Source organism: Theobroma cacao, chromosome 1, assembly GCF_000208745.1.
Source record: "Theobroma cacao cultivar B97-61/B2 chromosome 1, Criollo_cocoa_genome_V2, whole genome shotgun sequence".
NCBI classification, from domain to species: domain Eukaryota; kingdom Viridiplantae; phylum Streptophyta; class Magnoliopsida; order Malvales; family Malvaceae; genus Theobroma; species Theobroma cacao.
Genome location: NC_030850.1, coordinates 8,777,618 through 8,797,414, shown reverse-complemented (window position 1 = coordinate 8,797,414; position 19,797 = coordinate 8,777,618). Strand labels below are relative to the sequence as shown.

Sequence of the window (19,797 nt, the reverse complement as noted above, 5' to 3'; positions counted from 1 at the left end):
TAACATGAAAACCCGAACCTGATAAAGCAAATTTTGCCAGCTGATGTGCCGCCTTCTTCGACTCTCACTTGACGTAGGATCAAAAACTTTGCAATCTAGGTTTTGTGAGAATCTTATCTTTTGGATGTAGGAAAGAAATCTTAAGGTTAAAGGTGTTAACAAGTTTATGCTAATAGTTGAGATTTTTTTGAAAAATATGATGGGATTTATGATTAATGGTGTCCCCAATTTTACTTATTAGCCACAGGAGAAGGTGTATGAAGGGAAATTTTTAGTAAAGTAATTTAATATTATCGACCGAATGGTGCTTTGGCATAGGAGAAATATGAGAGAGAGTTGAATTTGTGATGATGGATAGTTCTATAACTTGGCATCCATTCTGAACTTCTGGGCAAGTCTGTTGGATAAGAAAATATGATTAATATGAGATTACATCAAAATACATGATAAGTATACAAGAATTATAAATTTATTTTTTAAAAAACTTAATCATAGATTGAGCGACTTATCTTTGGTTGATTGTAATGATTTCAAGTTATCTTAATTTTTTAATACTCTATTATGTCTAATATGATAAACGGAAAAATGAAAAAAATCGAATCAAACTTTTTTAATAAGAAATTATATATTTATCACTATTGGTTGTCCAAATGCTCCAATGTAGTATGTAAATATTATAATGCATGATTTAGTTTCTCATTTTTGAATGTCTAATTATTATCAAAAATTAATATTCATTATGTGTAAATTGCAAAAATATCACGTCAACAACGTAATGATGTCACATTAACATCAATCATCATTTAAAATCTATGTATTTACTTGATCAATTTTATCTGAGCGTAATTATTACATCAATTTTAAATGTCATATTATTAGTGTCTCATTATCAGATGCAATGTCACATTAACAAAAAACTATGTCATAATAGCACAATAAAATACCATGTCAATATAATTAACAGAAAAAAATTCAACTCCTTAATGATTGAATTGAAATTGTCAATTTTGAAAAGCATATGAATTTAATTTTTGTAAATTATTGTATAAGAATTGACTCCACCACTTTGATTGATAGAGTACAAAAACTAATTATATAATTTAACTATGTTTTATTATTTTTCAAAATACTTTATAATAGTACAAACTAAAAAGAAAAATGAATAAATAAAAAAAGAATATCAGGTTAATGGAATTAAATGATAATATTCAATGGATTTAATAATTGAAATGATTAAAATTTTCAAAAATTTATGAAAAACAACTTGGTATCTTCTAGAGAGCATTCACACTCTATTTATTTTTGGGCTTATATTGCACTCCTTCTAAGTGTTTTTTGGGTTAACATACGCACATACAAGTAGTTGAATATTTACTCGTATATTTTGGGATCAGAAAAGATAAATGCATACCTAAATTGCTTGTTCGTGATCAAAAACCCAGAGGACAAGGTCGGTGGTAAAGGAGGACTAGAAATAGGCAAGGTACTAGTTACGGCCGGCCATTATATAACGGCGGAAGACAAAAAAACAGCGAAGGATTTTGATGCCGCGTGACACCAAACGGGAGCGTGGCACGTTCTGATTGGCCCAAGTAAATAAGGACTTTTGTCTGGACTGCTGACTCTCAACCAACCCAAGTCCGCTGTCCGAATTTGGGTCCTCATTGGACGAGCGAAATTATTAAGGTGCAAAAGAGTAGACAAAGAAAGCGAGTGAGAGAATCTCTCCTACGGCATAGATTTGCAACAGCAGAATCCTCTCAATATAAAACCCTAAATAATTGGTGTGCTATTTGCGTGAGATCAGCTATGGCTTCTTCTAAAGAGCGCGAGAATTTCGTCTACGTCGCCAAGCTCGCTGAACAGGCTGAGCGCTACGATGGTGATAACTCTTCGTTTTTTGTTTGCGTTGAATTTTTATGTACATTTTTCTCTTATTTTCTACTCGTTTCGAGCTCAATTTCGTTCCCCTGTGCTTGCTGATTAGAAAAAATATGCTGAATTTGATGTTGCTTTTGCTGTCCACTAGATTTAGTCATAATTGTGTAAATTTACCGACTCTTTCTCTTTTTAAAAATCTATGGGAAGAGTTTATCTGGTCCTTTATTTTTAATTGTTATTTTTTTTGGTCTTTTATGTTTAATTTTTATTTGTGCTGACTAGTTTTGGACAATGGAATTATTTGAGTGTTTAAAAATTTAAGGCTAGAGGAGTGAAATTGTCGACTTATTTTGGAAGTTCACTGATAATTTCTTTTTACAAAATTAAAATCCTATAAGTTTAGGTTCCCAACCCAACTGAAGTTATTTTTCTGAATTTCCTCTGTGTAGTATACTTTATTATGAATTAACATCGATCTTTTAACGTTTAATGTCTATATTTTGGTTTGGAATTCTTGTCTTGTTGATCCAAAATGGAAAGCTTTACCTAGGTTCTATCTCTTTCTCTCTTTTTAAATTTGACAGAGATGGTGGAGGCTATGAAGAACGTGGCAAAGCTTGATGTTGAATTGACAGTGGAAGAGAGGAACTTGCTGTCTGTTGGGTACAAGAATGTGATTGGTGCTCGGAGAGCTTCATGGAGGATTCTTTCCTCTATAGAGCAAAAGGAAGATGCTAAAGGAAATGAGGTGAATGCAAAGCGGATCAAGGAGTACAGGCACAAGGTTGAATCTGAGCTCTCAAGCATCTGTAATGATATTATGACTGTGATTGATGAACATCTCATCCCTTCAGCATCTGCTGGTGAATCAACTGTCTTCTTCTATAAGATGTATGATGTTGTATCTGAGCATCACTTTTGACTGCTTAGAAGCAAACATATTTAGTTTTTATTGTTTTATTTTACTTTTTACCCTTGGCAATTGCAGGAAAGCAGATTATTATCGTTATCTTGCTGAATTCAAAGCAGGCAATGAGAAGAAAGAGGCTGCTGATCATTCTATGAAGGCATATGAGGTATCTAATAAATTATTCATTTTAAACTAATTTTAGTAACCATTTTTACATATTAAGACAAATAATGACCATGGTCTTGTATATACCATGGTATTTTTCTCCAACTTATATAAGCAATAAGACCACTACTTTTTGTATCCTTGCTTAAAATTTGGGTATCTTGTATGCTTGACTTATTATCTGCCATAAAGTTGATTTGAAAAGTTTGATGCCCAGGTTGGGCCCGTGAGCCTTTGCTTTATTGGTAAGGGTGGGGCATTGTCTCTGTGGATTCTTTTTGTATTGTATTAGCAAAATTAGGTGGAAGTTTATTGATTTTGGCCATATGTTGTGATCCAGCTTAAACTTGAATTGATGTTTTTCTTTTTTATGTATCCTTGGAAATTGAAAATCGACAATATTTAGATATTTTGTGTTTTGTTTTGATTACTTGAGACCCATTAGCATGGGAATTTCTGGGTCCTACACTTGGTTAACATAAAGGGTTTTGGAAGATTGTACATTTCTTTCTGATCATGTTCTTATCCTAGCCAGTTGAGATATGGCTTTGGTTATGGAAGTACTTACTTTGGTTATTGACACTGTATTTGTTTGGATCAAGGGAAGGGAGAAGGAAAGGGAAGGATGGGGATTAACATGTCCTTACTAGCTTTAAACATTTTAATGGAGAGGAAAGAATTTTTCTTTTTGATTTGTTAATATTTTCTCCAGATGATGCTTATTTGCTTTTATACATCTGTTTCTCTCTATATGTTTCTCCTTTGGATAATATTATTTTCTTATTTTCATGCTCAAAATGGATGGCCACTCACAATGTCCCTTTTTTATGTGCTGAGGATTGCGTGGACCCATCCATTGCATGTATCACTCCCTTCTCTTTTTTATGGCTTTTAATCTATTTTAGAAGGCAAATAAACTATGCAGTTATTTATTTGCTTGTTGATTTTTTTAGTGGAATAAAATTGACTATATAGTGTATAAAGTGGAACTTAATCAATACGAGAGGGCAACCAAACTATGCAGTGTGTTTTATTTATTTTGGTGGGCTAAGTGGGAGTATCTATTATATTAGATTGAACTTAATATGTCTTCTTCAGCTAAGATATCAATGTCATTAAATGCTGTGTCATATGCCCATTTCATTTTTTCTACAGACAGCTACCGCTACTGCAGAGGCTGAGTTGCCTCCTACACATCCTATCCGTTTGGGTTTAGCCTTGAATTTCTCAGTCTTCTATTATGAGATTATGAATACTCCTGAGAGGTTTGTTGGAGTTGCTACATAGGATGTATTCCATTTAGAATCTTGTTCTTTCATCTTCTTTGACATAACTGTTTTTTCTTTCTCTTTTCTATTTTCACTATCAGGGCCTGCCATCTTGCCAAGCAAGCTTTTGATGAAGCTATAGCAGAGCTTGACACCCTCAGTGAGGAGTCTTACAAAGACAGCACCTTAATTATGCAGCTTCTAAGGGACAACCTCACCCTTTGGACTTCTGACATCACAGAGGATCCAGGTGATTATTATAATTCTTTCTGGACTTTTTCATGCAGTTAAAAAGTTAAATTATAAAATTTCCCTTTAAGTAATGGACTAGTTAGTAGATGGTTCAGTATGTTTTTATCCAGCTAAAAACTGTTGGGCTGTTGGCTACCGTTTTACGAGTACCATTTCTTTCCATGTTTCTTAAAGTGCTCAAAAACTTCATCTTTCCTACCTCAGGGGATGTTAGGTTATGTTTTGTTTGTCTTTTGAGGCTTTCATGTTTCCTATTAATTAAGGAGATAATAACCTTTTCCAGTTAAAATAATTAGCTTATAACTGATACTGAGAATGAATTAGGTGGCTCATGCTACAGACTAGCTACACAATAATATATTTTTCAAGATATCTAGAATCAACTAGGTGTACCATGCTGCAGGCTAACTACATGATTGATATCTCTTTCCATTGCACTTGTAAACATGCTGAGAGAGTGAGCAACAGTGCTTAAACAGGTTTTGTGTTTCCCCATTGAACCTGGAGTCTTTTTTTTATTAAAGTAAAAAAAAAAAAACACCCTGGAGTCTGGTATTCATAGTAACATATCTGATTAGATAACACTTTTTGTTTTACCTTTATGACACTTCTTTGACAAGGACTTGTTTCTATATGCATTCACATGATTTGCTTTAGTTGATGATATCCTTCATTTATGTTATCTGACAACTCTTTCACCAATATTATTTCTGTATATGTCTGATTTCTTTTTCTTTTACTAACATTAAAGTATTTGCTAAATGCCCTAATCAGGATAAAATTTTTTAAATCAAGGGTAGAGGTGTATGTGTTTCTGGTACATCAACCTCTTAAATTTCTAATAAGAAACTGAGACAGAATCAACTGGGAAGAAAAACTGATCTTACCCGAAACTGAATAACTCAGTTTTCTCAACTTAGGTTTTCAGGTTTTCCAATTGACATGCCATTACTTCCAATTACACACCAACCAATAAACCTTAAGAACTTGTACTTGAAACACCAGATTCACTACTCTGTCTTATACCAGACTAAAGTTTATTAGTATTTACTTCAACCAACATCCAAAATTTAAGATCTTATGTTTGAGATCTTAAATCTTAGATTTGATCTCAGATCTGGATGAAATAGAGAAGATAAAAGATAATTTGTCTTGGACGGTTGAATCTGTTAACAATATCATGATTGTGTTAAAGGAGAAGGAAGCCATGATTAATATTTGGCTGGTGAGAAGGTATTGAAATCTTATAGGAAACTGCACAGAAAGAAAGGAGAAAGAATATGAGGAAAAAAGTTTTAATACGATGGCTAAAAAGTAGGAAAGTGGTCATAGAACCTAACCATTGGAGTAAAAGGTTTTCCATCTTTCCCCTGTTCCATCCTTCCTACAAAGCAAAGCCTAGAGATGCTAGAGCTGTCTTGAAATGATCAAAGTTCCTTTTTCCCCCATAACTTGGGCAAGTTCTCACATCAGGCACACAATGTCACTTGGTCAAATGGGATTTTGATAATTTGGAATGAGATCAGCTGTATTGTATTCCGAAGTTTGAACTTTGAAGATTGTGAAAATAGGTGGGGTTTATGGTAATTCTTGTACTCGCTACTATTAATTGTAATCAGTTCAATTACAGTAATTCGGGTATCTACGCATAGTATCCTAAACTGAACCGAATGCCCCAGAAATCTATATGGGAAAACTGAAACAAATTGTTTTATGTTAAAAACGGATCCAAACCGATCGAATATGGTTTTCTCAATTTTCTTGCACAGCCCTAATCGAGGGTGTAACCTATTATTTTGAAAAAGCTATATCCTAATTAGAGCATTTAGTCTTAAATCATTTGATGTTAAAGGTTTTTATTGCTAATTGGAGACCTAAGAGTCAAGATGCATTAGATAACTTTTTTTCCCTAAAAAATTTTGGTTTTTGCATATGTATTTGTTCAGACTTTAGATCATCAGGATAGATGAGAGATTTAAGGATGATGATTTAAAAGGGGGTATAATTTCAAAATTGAAAGTCAATCATACCAAATTGCCTTGATTATGCATAGAGGCATCAAGTTGGTAAGATCTATATTTTAGAATCCTGACCACCTCATTTTTGAGCTTTAATTAGTCTCAACACAGAATGAAACTTGAACTCGAGCTCAACTGAGAACTGGATACTTGAGCTGAATTATTTCATGCTTGGTCTCAACTCAAAAAGTTGATACTACTTGACTTTAACTCGATTAGGCTTGATTAGTTTATAGTCAGGGTTAAATTGTAATATTAGATAATAATATTATATTTTATTGATTGTGCATATTATATATGATATATATTGTAAATTGACTACAAAAAAAAATGAAAGCTTATCTTAACTCACAACCTACTTACTTATGTCAAGTATTAAAATGCTCATAGTCAAGGCAAAGCCAGGAACTTTGTCATGGGGCTTGTTAGAAACTTTAGAGTACAAAATTCAAATGAAATAAGAATGAAGTTGCATGAAAAATATAAATTGTTTAATAAATAAAAAAATACAAAATTTCAAGCATCATAAACCATATTATATACATAAAAAATGAAATGACTAAATCTAAAAATATATAATTTCTCTTAAAAATAGAATAGAAGTCACAACTTTTAAAACACTAAGTGGGTAATAGGAAATAAAAGAAAAAAAATAAAAGTAAAGGTACATGCACAATTGTTTGGTTTTTTTTTTTTTGAAATTTCATGGTATATTGAAGACAGAGGTAAGTAAAAACTTTACCCTGGGAAGGAACAAAGTGATTCATGTCTGTTCATGCACAATTGTTTTTGTATGCAAAATATAGCCATCTAATTTTCTTTATTATATTTTCTTTTATCAGTATAATTCATATTACTTGACACAATAATTTGTGTCAAAGTGCTTGTTTGATCATTAACTTCAATAAGAGCTGAAGAAAATCAATTAGTAATTAGGTCCACTACTTAAAGTGTCATCAGATTGTGAAAGCTGCCATACTAAGTATTATAAAGTTTGGGGAGGGGGCACTTCCTATTTACCATTTTTTTATTTGAGAAAAGGTGTATATCTCATGGTAAGATCTCCTAAGCCAAGGGAGGCCCAGGGCCCCTGTCAGCCCTCCTGGCTTCCCCTCTGCTCAACCTCAACTTGATTAGTTACTTGAACTACTAGAGCTCGAACTTGGCTTTACAGTAATTTAGCGTTCAAGTATTAATTGAGTCTCACGAGTAGCTTAACTTGCTTACTCTGTGATTCCCACATATGAAAAAGGTACAAGATATATTATAAGAATTTTAGTGGCATTTACTAGCATGTGCAAACTACACTATATGACCAATGTTTTAATTATGTTCTTTGTGTTTAATTATTAGTATTTAGTTATTTTACAGAGTTTATGTAAATTGTCTAGACTATGTATGCAATAGAAATGTACGTTCAAAAGAATCTACAGAAAAAATGGAACCTCAATTTAAGTGGCATTTACTTGACTGGAACTCAAATGGTTACTCAAAGTACTAGAGCTCAAACTTGATTGTAAAGTTATTAAATGTCAGTCTCTTGAGTAGCTTCACTTGCTTACTCTCTGATTCCCACACATGAAAAGATAGGAGAGTTTGTGTAAGAATTTTAGTGGCATTTATTAGTATGTACAAACTAATAATACCTTAACAATAATTTAGTTATGTTTTTTGTGTTATAATTATTAGAATGTAGTTATTTACAGATTTTGTGTAAATTTGTTTAGAACTGGAGACTATTCATGCAGTAGGAGCGGAGAACTGCATATAAAAAGGTATTTACAGAAAGTAGTTATAGCAAAAAATGAATAAAAGCAGCAGCCATAAAATTAATAAATAGGTAAATTATATATGTATATGTATTCATATCTTTGTATGTATGTCCCGGTGTGTGTGTATGTGTGTGTGTGTTTCTGATTACTTTAGAAGTCACCTAAATCTTGTATGCTGACATACAGTAAAACCTCTATAAATTAATATTCGATAAATTAATAACCTTGATTAAATAATAGTTTTGACCGGTCCCGGCTTGGGACCAATGTGGTAAATTAATAATTCGTTAAATTTATAAGATAATACATTTATAAAAAACATATAGGTCCCACTTGATATATAAATTAATAATCTCATTATACATCAAAATTATATATATACATAACTCAATTAGGAGGCTTTTGTAAAATATGACTCCAATGTTACTTGTTTTTCTTTAATTTGATGTTTCTTTGGACCTCATCTCTTAACTTTTTTTGGTATTGAACAAATCACTCGTAGAGAACCTTATCTAGCTCAGTGAATTTTCTAGTTTTGTATCGTTTGGCATCACCTTTTTCAATTTTGGCTGATAAATACTCTGATGACCTCTTGATCGTATTTGATATTGTTGCTCGGCCCACTTACAAGTTAAACTTTTCTGACACTTACTGTTGCAATTGCTTTTAGGTGCAATTTGAATTTTCTATGCTGTACTTATACAATGCTTTATGCATTTCATCTATCATTGTTGATTTCTTTATACCTTTGAGATGATAAGTCATTGTGTTTAGTTTTACCATTTGTGATACTATATGTTTTTTTTATAGATGTTTTTGCTTGACTTAATGTTCGTGAAGTATATTAATTAAGTATTCCTAAACTAATGATATATCATAATTCGGTAATTAAGTAATATTTGTGTAATCACAATACACAATACATGTATTAAGTTTAATGTTTTGGGAAAAAAAAATAAAGAATACCTTGATAAATTAATAAATTATTAATTTATCAATTAAATAATATCTCGATTAATTAATAAATTTTCATAGTCTCACGGATATTAATTTATAGAGGTTTTACTGTATAAAGTTTACCTCTTTAGATATTTACACAGAGCTCATGAGAGTTTCAATATGATGTGTTGATATCCTAAATTGTTTTTTATTTCTTCTAATTATTATTTTGCTTTTTAACCGTAGAAGACAATGATTATGAAAATCAATGCTATATGGTTGACTTTCAATGAGGTTGAAACTCTGAGCAGTCCAAGATAGTTGCAAAATTTTAATGTTTATTGTAGAATGCAGAAGAGGGTATTACTTGTTCCCATCATTTTAGTTGTGGACTTGTTCAAGTTCAGGGCTTGAATGTGTTAAAAGGAGTTCAAAATGTGCTGCTATTGGAACTGTTTTCCTGTCTTGCACCCATTGTTGTTGTAATAAATAATTAAAACTGCATGTTAGTGGATGTTTTGTTGTGATTCTCGTGATTATATTAAGGACGTTAAAATGTAAGACACTGAAATAAAAAATGTTGTAACATAGATTTCTTTTTTTTTTGTAATACAACCTTGAAGTATCCACTTTCATAGTCATGCATGTCATAATAAAAATCACGTCAGAATTTATTTTTTTTGTTATCAGTGTTAGATACATGACTGTTCTACCAATTTGGTTGAGAAGGAACAAAGGAAAACACTTGGCTTTTGTTATAGGTGGATGAAATGAATGTCGGTGCTTTTTCTGTGTAAAGATATAAATGGGAAGAAGCTATTGTGGTGAAGTCTATTCCCAGAAATGTGTCATGATGCATGCATTAAAAGTATAAAGAGGCTTTTACATCAAGTTAATATTTCAGAAAGACTTTTGACCATGTAAAAACTGCAGCATGACCAATTACATATCTAAATGTAGCAAGATACTCTATTTTGAAGTGTAGATGCAGAAATCCTCTACAATCAGGTTGCAGTTTTCAAGTTTTCATGAATAATGCAATCTAATATGATACTCTTTATTGCAACAGAAGATTCCATGAGGGACTCCACTGGCAGATCTGGTGCGGGAGATGATGCAGAGGTATGATTATTAATTGTCTTCAATTTAGCTGCTTTAATTATTCAACTGTCATGTCCTATGGCTTTTGTTCATGATGTCTTTGTTTTACCCTGTAGTGAAAACAACAGCTTGTGATATCGCCTAAGCTTGCGGGAAATTCTGCCCTTGTGACTTGATGTGTTTGGGGAATGACTGGTATCTGATAGCCAATGTTAGATTAAATATATACCATCAGTTAATTCACTCTTGTGTTTTTCTCTCCCTCTCGAAGTGCCATGTTGTGTTGTGGTTTATTATTGCGTGATGTCTAGACGAGGTTGGTTCAATTTGTAGTGAGCAGCTTTTGCTCGAGACTAGGCATTAGGATTGCTCTGATTGCCTTTTCTTTTTGGGTGTAAATGGTACAAACACAGATGGAGGAAATCTGCTGTTTGGTTTTCCTCACTACCTTAAAAGCTTACATTTGGGTTTATGGTTCCTTGATCGCCAGCCAGCCATTGCTAGTATAAATTTGTGTTGTGGGGAATATCTTGTATCCTTTAAGGAGGCTTTTGGGTAAAAAGGAACTGAGCCATCAGAAATATGATTCAACCATGTGGGCTCTTTAACCCTAAACCATAGACAAGCAGAGGGTAATATTATTATTATACAAAAAGTATGTATGCCTAAATTTCTGTTTAGACATGTCCAACAATGATGGAAAACCTAAGGATTATCTCCCAAGAAGAAACCTTTCTTAATCTCTAAATGTAGATTTTGTTCAATTTTAATGTGAAAAGTTTCTAAACGAAAAAGAAAAAGAAACTGGAATCCTTTTAACTAATATACACGAGAGTCTCAATACTAATATATGTGACGTAATTGGAACTTTTAATTTCACAGTTCAACAAACGCTTGACGAATCTGCGAGTATGGAGAAATGCTAATATTGAGAAAATTTTACACCTAATTGACCAAATCGGTTAATTTGGTCAGTTTTTGAGTAGAAAAGTTTAAAATCAAACGAAAAGAATAATAATAATAACAGATGTTGAGACTGAAATGCACTTAGCACTACATTACTGTACATTATAATTCTGTACAAGAAGAGGATGCACTAATAATTGCAGTAGTGAAAAGAATATGCTTTTCCCTTCTTCTATTTATAGCTATTTTCCCAATTCCCCCCAATTTCTTCTCTTTTTTTTTGAAAAAAAAAAGGTTAAAATTTTTTTAACCTCTATTGGGACATTACCCATTTTCTCCTTTTACTTTTTGGGTTAACAAGGAACGAAAATGATGCAAATCTACCTACTTGATGTTATTTCGGTGCAGTAGATATCCTCTACCCCCATGCTCTTTCCCCTGTTCAATTGTAGACAGCAAAACCAGTAAAAAGTCTTCTGCATCTCCCTCTGATGCCACTTCCAAGTTGGTCTGAAAGAGTGGTAGAGGAGTTGATGGATTATTCCATCGCTTCCTCGTCCCACCACCCTTCCTAGACAGCTGCTGCTTCTGTCTTAATAAAGCATCTGAACTGCTTCCAACAATATGTACCACTCCGTCATCAGCATCAGTGTGGATTACACTATGCAGGCTAATTTCTGTTTCTATCACCCACTCTGGATCTACTGCAACACCTCGAAATTCAGGTTTCTCAAAGTCCACCAGACTTGGGCAATTAACAACCAACACAAGTCTCTCGGTCACGATGACAAATTTACCAGGTTTTCTCAGTGCTTTGCACATGACATACACCTCATCCTTGAGCTTGCCATCATCAGCTTCAGTAAGCACTGATATCCCAACAGCTTCTTCCCAAGAGTAAGGTCTCAAAGGAAGCTCTCTACTTAGGGGCCTTGGAAAACGAACTCTGTACTGTTGTGATCCCATATGGTATACTCTGCTTCTGTTTCTAATACTCTGTGCAGTTCTTCCAGTAACCTCAAGTATACTTGCAGCTGGTCTTCCCACTAGTCCTGTTACTCCCAAGGCTATTCCTGTACAAAAATAAAACGAGTCAGCATTCCAGGTGATGATGCATGACTACTTGTCATGATGGCAATACAGTACATATAGACAAGCAGTCAACTCTGCGCCTGTGGTTTACCTGAGAGGATGCCAGGAAGGCCATGTTTCTCTGCTTCTTTAACCGGTGATTGAAGGAGGCCAGTAAGTCCCTGGAATCAACAGTAAAATAAGATTCAAACTTGAAAAGCGATACTGGAGCCCGACCAGAAGCTTCAGTCTAGCATGTCTAGGCTGTCAAAGATATAGCTCTAAATGAAAAGCATAATTTATTTAAGGCCTTGACAAGATACAGGATTTGGCACCGGCAGTGCAGTATTTATCATCCATATAACAAAATATACAGACAACATACAGATAATGTACCTCAAAGACTTCATTTATTATGCCTTTACTGTGTGAAGCTTCCCCCTTCAATTGCTTTTCCATTCTTGCAACAGCCTGGTCATCAAATGTAAATGCAACAATACCCTGCAAGTAGAATAGCTTTTTATTGTCAACCGATGATATTTAACTGAATAATTCAAGTTTCCCATAAAAATGAACTTTTAAAGAAGAAACCCTGAATTACTCAAGTTCAATCTAGTGATACCTTGTGCGCAGCTTTACTGAACTGAGTGGCAGCATCACTTAGCGCATAGACTGTATTGCTCAGAAGACTAGTAGTACCTTGAGCCATGCCTGTGATAAGTCCAGTGGGACTCTGTAAGAGAAACCACCATATTTTAGTCCTGCAGTAATGAGCAGTTTAAAGTTAATAAAGAATTTCATTACCTTCAAAATACTCTTGGCAGGAACTGCTAAAAAATCTCTAATTCCAACGCCTAGACTCCTGGCAAATCCCATGGGATTACCTATAACACCAGCAGAGCCAAACACCTGCAGATTATACAAGTAGGAGCCCCAAAAAGACTCTTTAGATTCAAGAAGATGATGAATCACGAGTAAAGTAACATAGTCAGCACTATAATGAACTTTAGTCTATACCACATAGCACTAAGGAAATTCAAACATGGTAAGCTGTAGACTACTAATTTATTGAAGCAGATTCTAAGAAAATTAGAGCCCAAAGGATAACTTCGCAAGGAAATAAAGTTCTGAAGCATAAGCGGGCAAACATGAGATATAAGATGATATAACATAATTAATAAGCAAGCAGTACTAATTTAGCCTATTCAAATCATGAGGTAATATATTTCCCAAATTAAAAGGTATCAACTGTAGCCACCTGGGCTTACTCAAGTGTTAAGGATGGGGTTAGAGATCCTAGGTTCAAGTTGTAATATCAATGGAGAAGCAGGACATGAAATTTTAATCCCAAGACTATGTGGAAGCCCACTGATGGAGGAAATTCTTGCAAGTTTTGGAAGAATGTCTTCCTAGGCATAAATTTAAAAAATAGATTTAATCTAACTTATGGGCTTCTTTGCTTAGTTTGACTTGGTATTTAGGTGAGCTTCATTATCTATGGGCTTAAAACATAGGCAATGGAACTCATATATATAGGTTTTGTTAAAACTTGGAATTTAGGTTTGATGATTGATATTTAGATATTGGGATTTTGATTTTGAGACTTGAGTTCATGCAATTGAGACTTTTAGACTATTATGAGTGTTATTGTTCTAGAATGCTTGTTCTACACCAATCTAGTATCAAAGTACACAAGACCTGCAGCTTTAAATTTGAGAGAATTTTTTTCAACCAATCCAGAAAACTCCTATTTTAACAACTTTTGTTTTTCCCCTTAAACAGCTTTGAAATACAATCAAAATTCTCTCACAACTTTGAAATCACTCACGAAACCCTGAAATTCTCTCAAATTCACTCAAAAAAACATCTCTCAACTCAAAACTTGCAACACTGGCAGATCTTTTTATTCTAAAACCAAATTGATGTAGAACAAGTATTATCAAATCAAAACACTCATAAATATAATCTGAATTCTCAACCAAAATTCTCAAATATTAATAACCAAAAATCAAATATTTAAAAATACCAATCTCCAAAATAATCAAAATATCAATATCCCAATAATTCATAAATCAAGCCTACTCAAAACTAAACTTAAATAGGTTTTTATAACTAAATCCTAAAACCTAGTAGAAATGCAAAATAGCAAATATAACCCATAAGCCCTAATACTTGGCTAACTTGGATAACAAGTAAAGTACTAGTTAATATAAATAACCTAAATATTCTGTAATACCCTACTTACATATAAAAGATAAAATTAAACCATAAATTATAACAAAGAAACAAAACGAAGTCTTAGATAGTTTATTCCTTCAACTGGTTTTTTTCCATCATCATTACCCCTTAAAGAAGGGTGGTAGCATCAAGCCAAAGGATTCATTGATTTAAAAAAATAGGATCTAATATTTACCTTGTACATCTCATGGAGTAGTTGCCGAGTGTAGTGCCTAATGAGGATCTCCTGAATGGATTCCCAACTAGCCATTTGATGCATGATTGACAACTGTTTGAGATGAATTCTTGCTCCCTCTACATCAGCAAGGGCCATAAGACCTCTCTGCAATGAATAATTTTACCCAGAAATTTATTAATTTGCTCAGAAAAGGAAATTTTAAAGTAGCACTAAAACAATGGGATTGCTATGAAGCAAAAAGAAAGCAGTAAGCCAAAACAGCATGAATTTCACAAGTGAAGCAAATTTTTTATTCAAGGTATGACCTTCTAGTGATTGACTTGGGCACATCTGTGAGATGAGAATCATGGTTAGAAATTTTAAAGAAAAATAATGAGAATCATGACTATTTTTCCTCCTCCCTTCCACATCATGTCTCTTTATTTTAACACTATCATGTTTTTCCTTTGTGGTTTATGTTTTCTTTTTTTTCTTGGAGAATGAGGTAATTAGACAAAAAGCAATACGACCAGAATAAGGGCCAGACCAATAAATAGAGAAACCAGCAACATAGAATAAAATGAGACTTATTAACATTCTGAAATTAAATTCATCAGGTTGGAAAGATCAGTTGCTCCTGTTTGAATGGCTGCCACGGGTTCATTCTATTACAAATCGAATAAGGACTAAATCCTCAGACACTGCTGTGCGAAAAAAAAAAGAACAAGAGATCAAGGGATTACTGCAGCTAGTTTGAGCTTGCTTTTTCCTGTTTTTATTGAGTTCAAGTTTTTATCAAGCTCAAACTTTTTAACTCAAGCATGTTTATTTGAGAAATGATTGAGTAAGAGCTGAAGCTTGGTTCTTTAGATAACTGAGTTAACATTGAACTTATTTTTAAGCTTGTAACTAAACTCAAAAAGAAGCTTTGAAGTAAACCAAGATTCAATCTTGAAAAACATATGTAATTAAGATCACTTATAAAGTAATAATGAGAAATGACAATCAAATACATTTTTATATGATTTATAGCCAAATTCAAATATCAAATAATGAAAAAAAAATTCTCTGCAAAACTTATAAACAAGCCATTCATAAAATTAAACAAGCCAAGAACACTTAAGAGTCCAAAGTAGGCTCAATTAGCTTGAGCTCATTTAGTAAACATAATAAATGTGCTTAATTAAGACATGGCTCAAATAGCTCATGAATTGTTTATTATTAGCTCTATTTACTTTCATCTGTACTACAAAGGCTAAGACATGATGTCATCCTTGCTATAGTTCTAAATAAATAAGAATTAACCAAGTCAAGATCAGGTATCAGCCAGCCCCTATGTAGAGTGGCCAAGTCCAATCACAGTTATGGAGTCAAAACAATATATGCCAAATGAGTATCTATAAATATACCATATCTATGCATTTGTGCATGTAAAATTAATGTGAAGAAGTATACTTGTTAAGTCCAACCCTTCTTAAGTGTCAAGGCGTGAAGCACAAGTCCTTTCCCCAACATTTGGCTAAATTAAAGAGGGGAGGAACTAACCAAATAAATCAAAGTCACATAAGATTTGACCATGTTTCCCAATTACTGGAAATCCTCATCAGCCAAGTGATCAGGTCTCCATTGCCCTAATTAAGCTTGGAACAGTCTCGTTTTGATAACCATGCCATTTTTTTGTCTAAGACTTATCTTCTGTAATACACAACCTTAGATAATTCTAGCACTTCAGATAATAGATACTCACATGGATAAGAGATTCTCCTGATGTAAGAACCCCATTCCTAAGCATCCAAGGAGAACTAGAAAAGCTGTTGAAACCAAAACATCATGTCTGTCAATATATAGGTGTTAAAGTAAGAACTTGAACTGAATAAAAAGAAAGCAATTCCACTAGAGATAAAGTTATTGGTTCTACCTCAGAGTAAACTTTATAGGAGCCAAATCAAATGATTCCACATAAATCTTCCTGTGTCTTCTGGCCAAAAGGTGAATTTGCTGCCAAGGAGCTCCTAGTGGAACTATTAAAGGTAATAATCCACCAGTTTCATCACTTTTACTGAGCACAGGAGTACCAGTTCCATGTAGCTGTTCTCTTGCTTTCACATGCTCACATGTTTGACCATGCGCAAAGCCCACATTGTATATAGGATCAGAAAATGGCAAGACTTGACTCTGAAGACCTGGAGAGACAGCTTTGAAGAAGTAAAGCAAGCTCAGTATCACTTCCTGCTCAAGCTCAAGGCAAAAATCTGCCACTCTGCAAGTGATTAATATACCAGGATAAGCACTGAAGCTACTATAAATAAAATAGACTATTACAATGCACATGATTCTGCAAACAACACCTTAAGCTTATATATTCAAATGAAACCAATGAAACATCTTTCCTCCTCCACTTTGCCACAGCTAGGTAGAATACAGGTTCAAACGAAGAGTCAGAAGAAATTTGTAATCCTCTTTCAGCTTTAGATTTTGGGCCATCATCCTTAGTTATCTGGCCAACTTGGTGGCTTCTGTAGTCACTATTAAAGGAAAGGATAACAGGATAAGGGGTATTATGCAGTTGATTATCTATTTGCAGTGAAGAGATCTGAAAAGAAAGCTTTTGGTGGTCCACGCTCTGAAGCAAATCAATTTTTATATTTTTTGCAGAGGCAAAAAGCAGTTCCTGCAAAATAAAGAGGAAAGCTTAATAGATGTTGAGTCTCTCTTTAAATCTGAACAAAAATCTACTAATTTTGTATTGACTAACCTGCGGATAAGAATTAACCAAGGAAATACCCATGTAAGGAATAGTAAGTGAAAATTTCTCCTTATAATCAACAGATTTCTCCTGTTTCTCCTCTTGTTTTTGTTTTTCTTGGAACCTGATGGTACTGTGATCCTCCATGTCTTTCAGAATATGATAAGTTGAATCAATAATGCTGAGAACCTGAAACAGGAAACTCAGTTTTTAAGTAAACAAATGAGAAAAATCCAGCTCAATGCACCTAACCATGAGAAACACACCTTTGTTGCACCCTCAGCACGTACAGATAAAAGCAACATCCTCTCCGGCTTCTGTAGGCAAAATTTAGCATTAGACCAAATTGTGTATGTAAATCAGGATTTAGGAGTAGCAAGGAAACTAATAACCTTGAATTGCTTATGTTAGATATTAAAAAAAAAAAAAAACCCATCTCAGAAGAAATATTTGAAAAAAAGAACCACCAGAATCATATCACTTGGTGCACTAAATCCAGCCTTGTAATATTACCTATCACATAGCCAGTTTGCAAGTTTTCATTTTATATTCTCTTGACTATACAATATTTTATGAATTTCTAAAAAGCCAGTGAATGTTATAGTTAACTCAGAACTTGGCCGTTATAAAAGTGTCTACAGAAGTTCCCTTACAAAATGAAGAGCATTTCATAGATTACATGCTTTCCGATCTTCTTTCCTAATTTGATATTTAAAAAAAGTAAACTAACTCAAAAAATAACAATAAAAATGTCAATATATTTTAACTTTAATTTTAAATATGATTAATTTAAATTCTTAATTTTAAATATATTCTTTTTTTTTCTTCTCTTCATTTTCTCATTCCCTTCTCCTTCTCACTTTTTAAAATTTAAATATTTTCAACTTAATTAGTTTTAAGTAATGTCAAATAATATTGTAAAATAAAATAATTAAATTATTATATATATATATAAGTCATGTAATTATTTAACTTTTTAATGTTTGAAAATTTATTTTATTTTTGCCATGTTGGTGCCACATAAGCACAACTCAACCACAAAGATGCCACATAGAAATTGATATGGCAGAGGTAATGAATTTGAACGATTTCCATCCAAATAAGGGCTCAATTAAATAGAAATAATTCTTTAAGAGCTCAATTGGGTACAATAGAAGAATAAGAGCTTATTTTAAAATTTTGTTTAAGTAGAAGGGCTTTTTTTAGTATTTTAACCTCCCAAATACATCATAAAATTATATTCATCTTCAGACTACACTTCTAATGCTGCTATATTGATTAGATATAGCATGAAACTAGGATAATGTTATATTATGAAGTTGTAAATTCGTATGCTGGAGCAAAATGACCATAAAAGACAAGTTACTGCAGAGGGTTCAATCCTTGGAGAGTATCATCTGCATTATATAATCCTTCTCCTTTACCAGCCGACTCAGAGCACATATAAAGTTTGCATATCTACTCGAATATCCTTAGACCAGTCCTAATTAAAGCAATAAATTTAATAGCAGAATTATGTACCTCAGAAGTTGACTGTAGATGTACAGGCATGTACTCTTTCAAATCATCTAGAGAAAAAGAACCCACAATTCGCTCTCCTGGCACCTTCATTTCTCAAACAAAGATTTCTTAGCAAGCAATACCTTACAGTTTAACACTTCTAAAAGGAACAAAAAGGTAAGCAGGCATACCTCAATAGTGACACGATGAGGATAGTAGGGTTCATCCCATGCATAAGGGCAGGACGTGTATGGGTGAACAATGGTGTCAAGTGATTCACACCTTTGTTGGTAAATCCTTAGTCTCTACAATGAAGCAAAAACATCATAGAAAACTCTTACAAATAATGATAAAAGATGTCGAAATGGGTAATGCAGAATGCAAAGAAGGTATTTAGCGTTTGGCATCATTTTCAAGATCACCATGGTGATTTAATTGCCAAGGTGATCTTATTACTATGGTGATCTTTATCAAGGGATATTTAAGATTATCATGTTTGGTTAACAAATTATTAATCACTTGGATTAGAGATTACATTTATGGTATCATATAAAACTCAAAAAAAATTTATTTAAAATACCAAGATAACCACAATAGTTAAAAATGATAATAGTAATTTGAATATGGAATAAAGATAACAATTAGTAAACTATAAATATTTTATTTTTTATAAAGATATAATTAAATAATTTAATCAACAATTATGAAAAATATATCTATCAATAAATAAATTAACTTCTAAAATACTAATTACATAAAAATCTTTGAATGAATGAGATATGAAACTAAATCAACTAAAATGATAATAAATTTGCTGAGAAAAAAAATTATATATAACATAAAAAAAGCAAAGAAAAGCACGTAATGTACTTT

At 32.9% G+C, this 19,797-nt stretch overlaps 2 protein-coding genes across 6 annotated transcripts in view; one reads left to right on the top strand and one right to left on the bottom strand.

The window, feature by feature from the left end:
- LOC18612046 (14-3-3-like protein B) lies at positions 1,390-10,816 on the top strand. 3 transcript variants are annotated; one of them, XR_001928330.1, is made up of 8 exons: positions 1,390-1,882; positions 2,466-2,772; positions 2,870-2,957; positions 4,112-4,221; positions 4,326-4,474; positions 8,222-8,269; positions 10,275-10,327; positions 10,423-10,816. XR_001928330.1 is itself a non-coding variant. In XM_007048624.2 (7 exons), the coding sequence occupies exons 1-7, from the start codon at positions 1,810-1,812 to the stop codon at positions 10,480-10,482; spliced, it is 828 nt and encodes a 275-aa protein (XP_007048686.1). In that variant the 5' UTR covers positions 1,390-1,809; the 3' UTR covers positions 10,483-10,816. The 3 variants fall into 3 exon arrangements, 2 of the variants coding, with proteins under 2 accessions (XP_007048686.1, XP_007048685.1); XM_007048624.2 differs by lacking the exon at positions 8,222-8,269 and having other exon boundaries at positions 10,435-10,816; XM_007048623.2 differs by lacking the exon at positions 8,222-8,269 and having other exon boundaries at positions 1,391-1,882.
- LOC18612044 (putative vacuolar protein sorting-associated protein 13B) overlaps positions 11,322-19,797 on the bottom strand; it is a 44,019-nt gene continuing 35,543 nt past the window's right edge. For all 3 annotated transcript variants that reach the window (XM_007048620.2, XM_018122852.1, XM_018122856.1), the window contains 13 exons: positions 19,116-19,229; positions 18,946-19,029; positions 17,691-17,741; positions 17,434-17,613; positions 17,027-17,349; positions 16,597-16,938; positions 16,426-16,489; positions 14,697-14,843; positions 13,088-13,192; positions 12,906-13,016; positions 12,680-12,784; positions 12,396-12,465; positions 11,322-12,285 (listed from right to left, as the gene is read on the bottom strand). In XM_007048620.2, the coding sequence (XP_007048682.2) occupies positions 11,597-12,285; positions 12,396-12,465; positions 12,680-12,784; positions 12,906-13,016; positions 13,088-13,192; positions 14,697-14,843; positions 16,426-16,489; positions 16,597-16,938; positions 17,027-17,349; positions 17,434-17,613; positions 17,691-17,741; positions 18,946-19,029; positions 19,116-19,229 (2,385 nt within the window). In that variant the 3' untranslated portion in view covers positions 11,322-11,596. The remainder of the gene's footprint in view (positions 12,286-12,395; positions 12,466-12,679; positions 12,785-12,905; positions 13,017-13,087; positions 13,193-14,696; positions 14,844-16,425; positions 16,490-16,596; positions 16,939-17,026; positions 17,350-17,433; positions 17,614-17,690; positions 17,742-18,945; positions 19,030-19,115; positions 19,230-19,797) is intronic.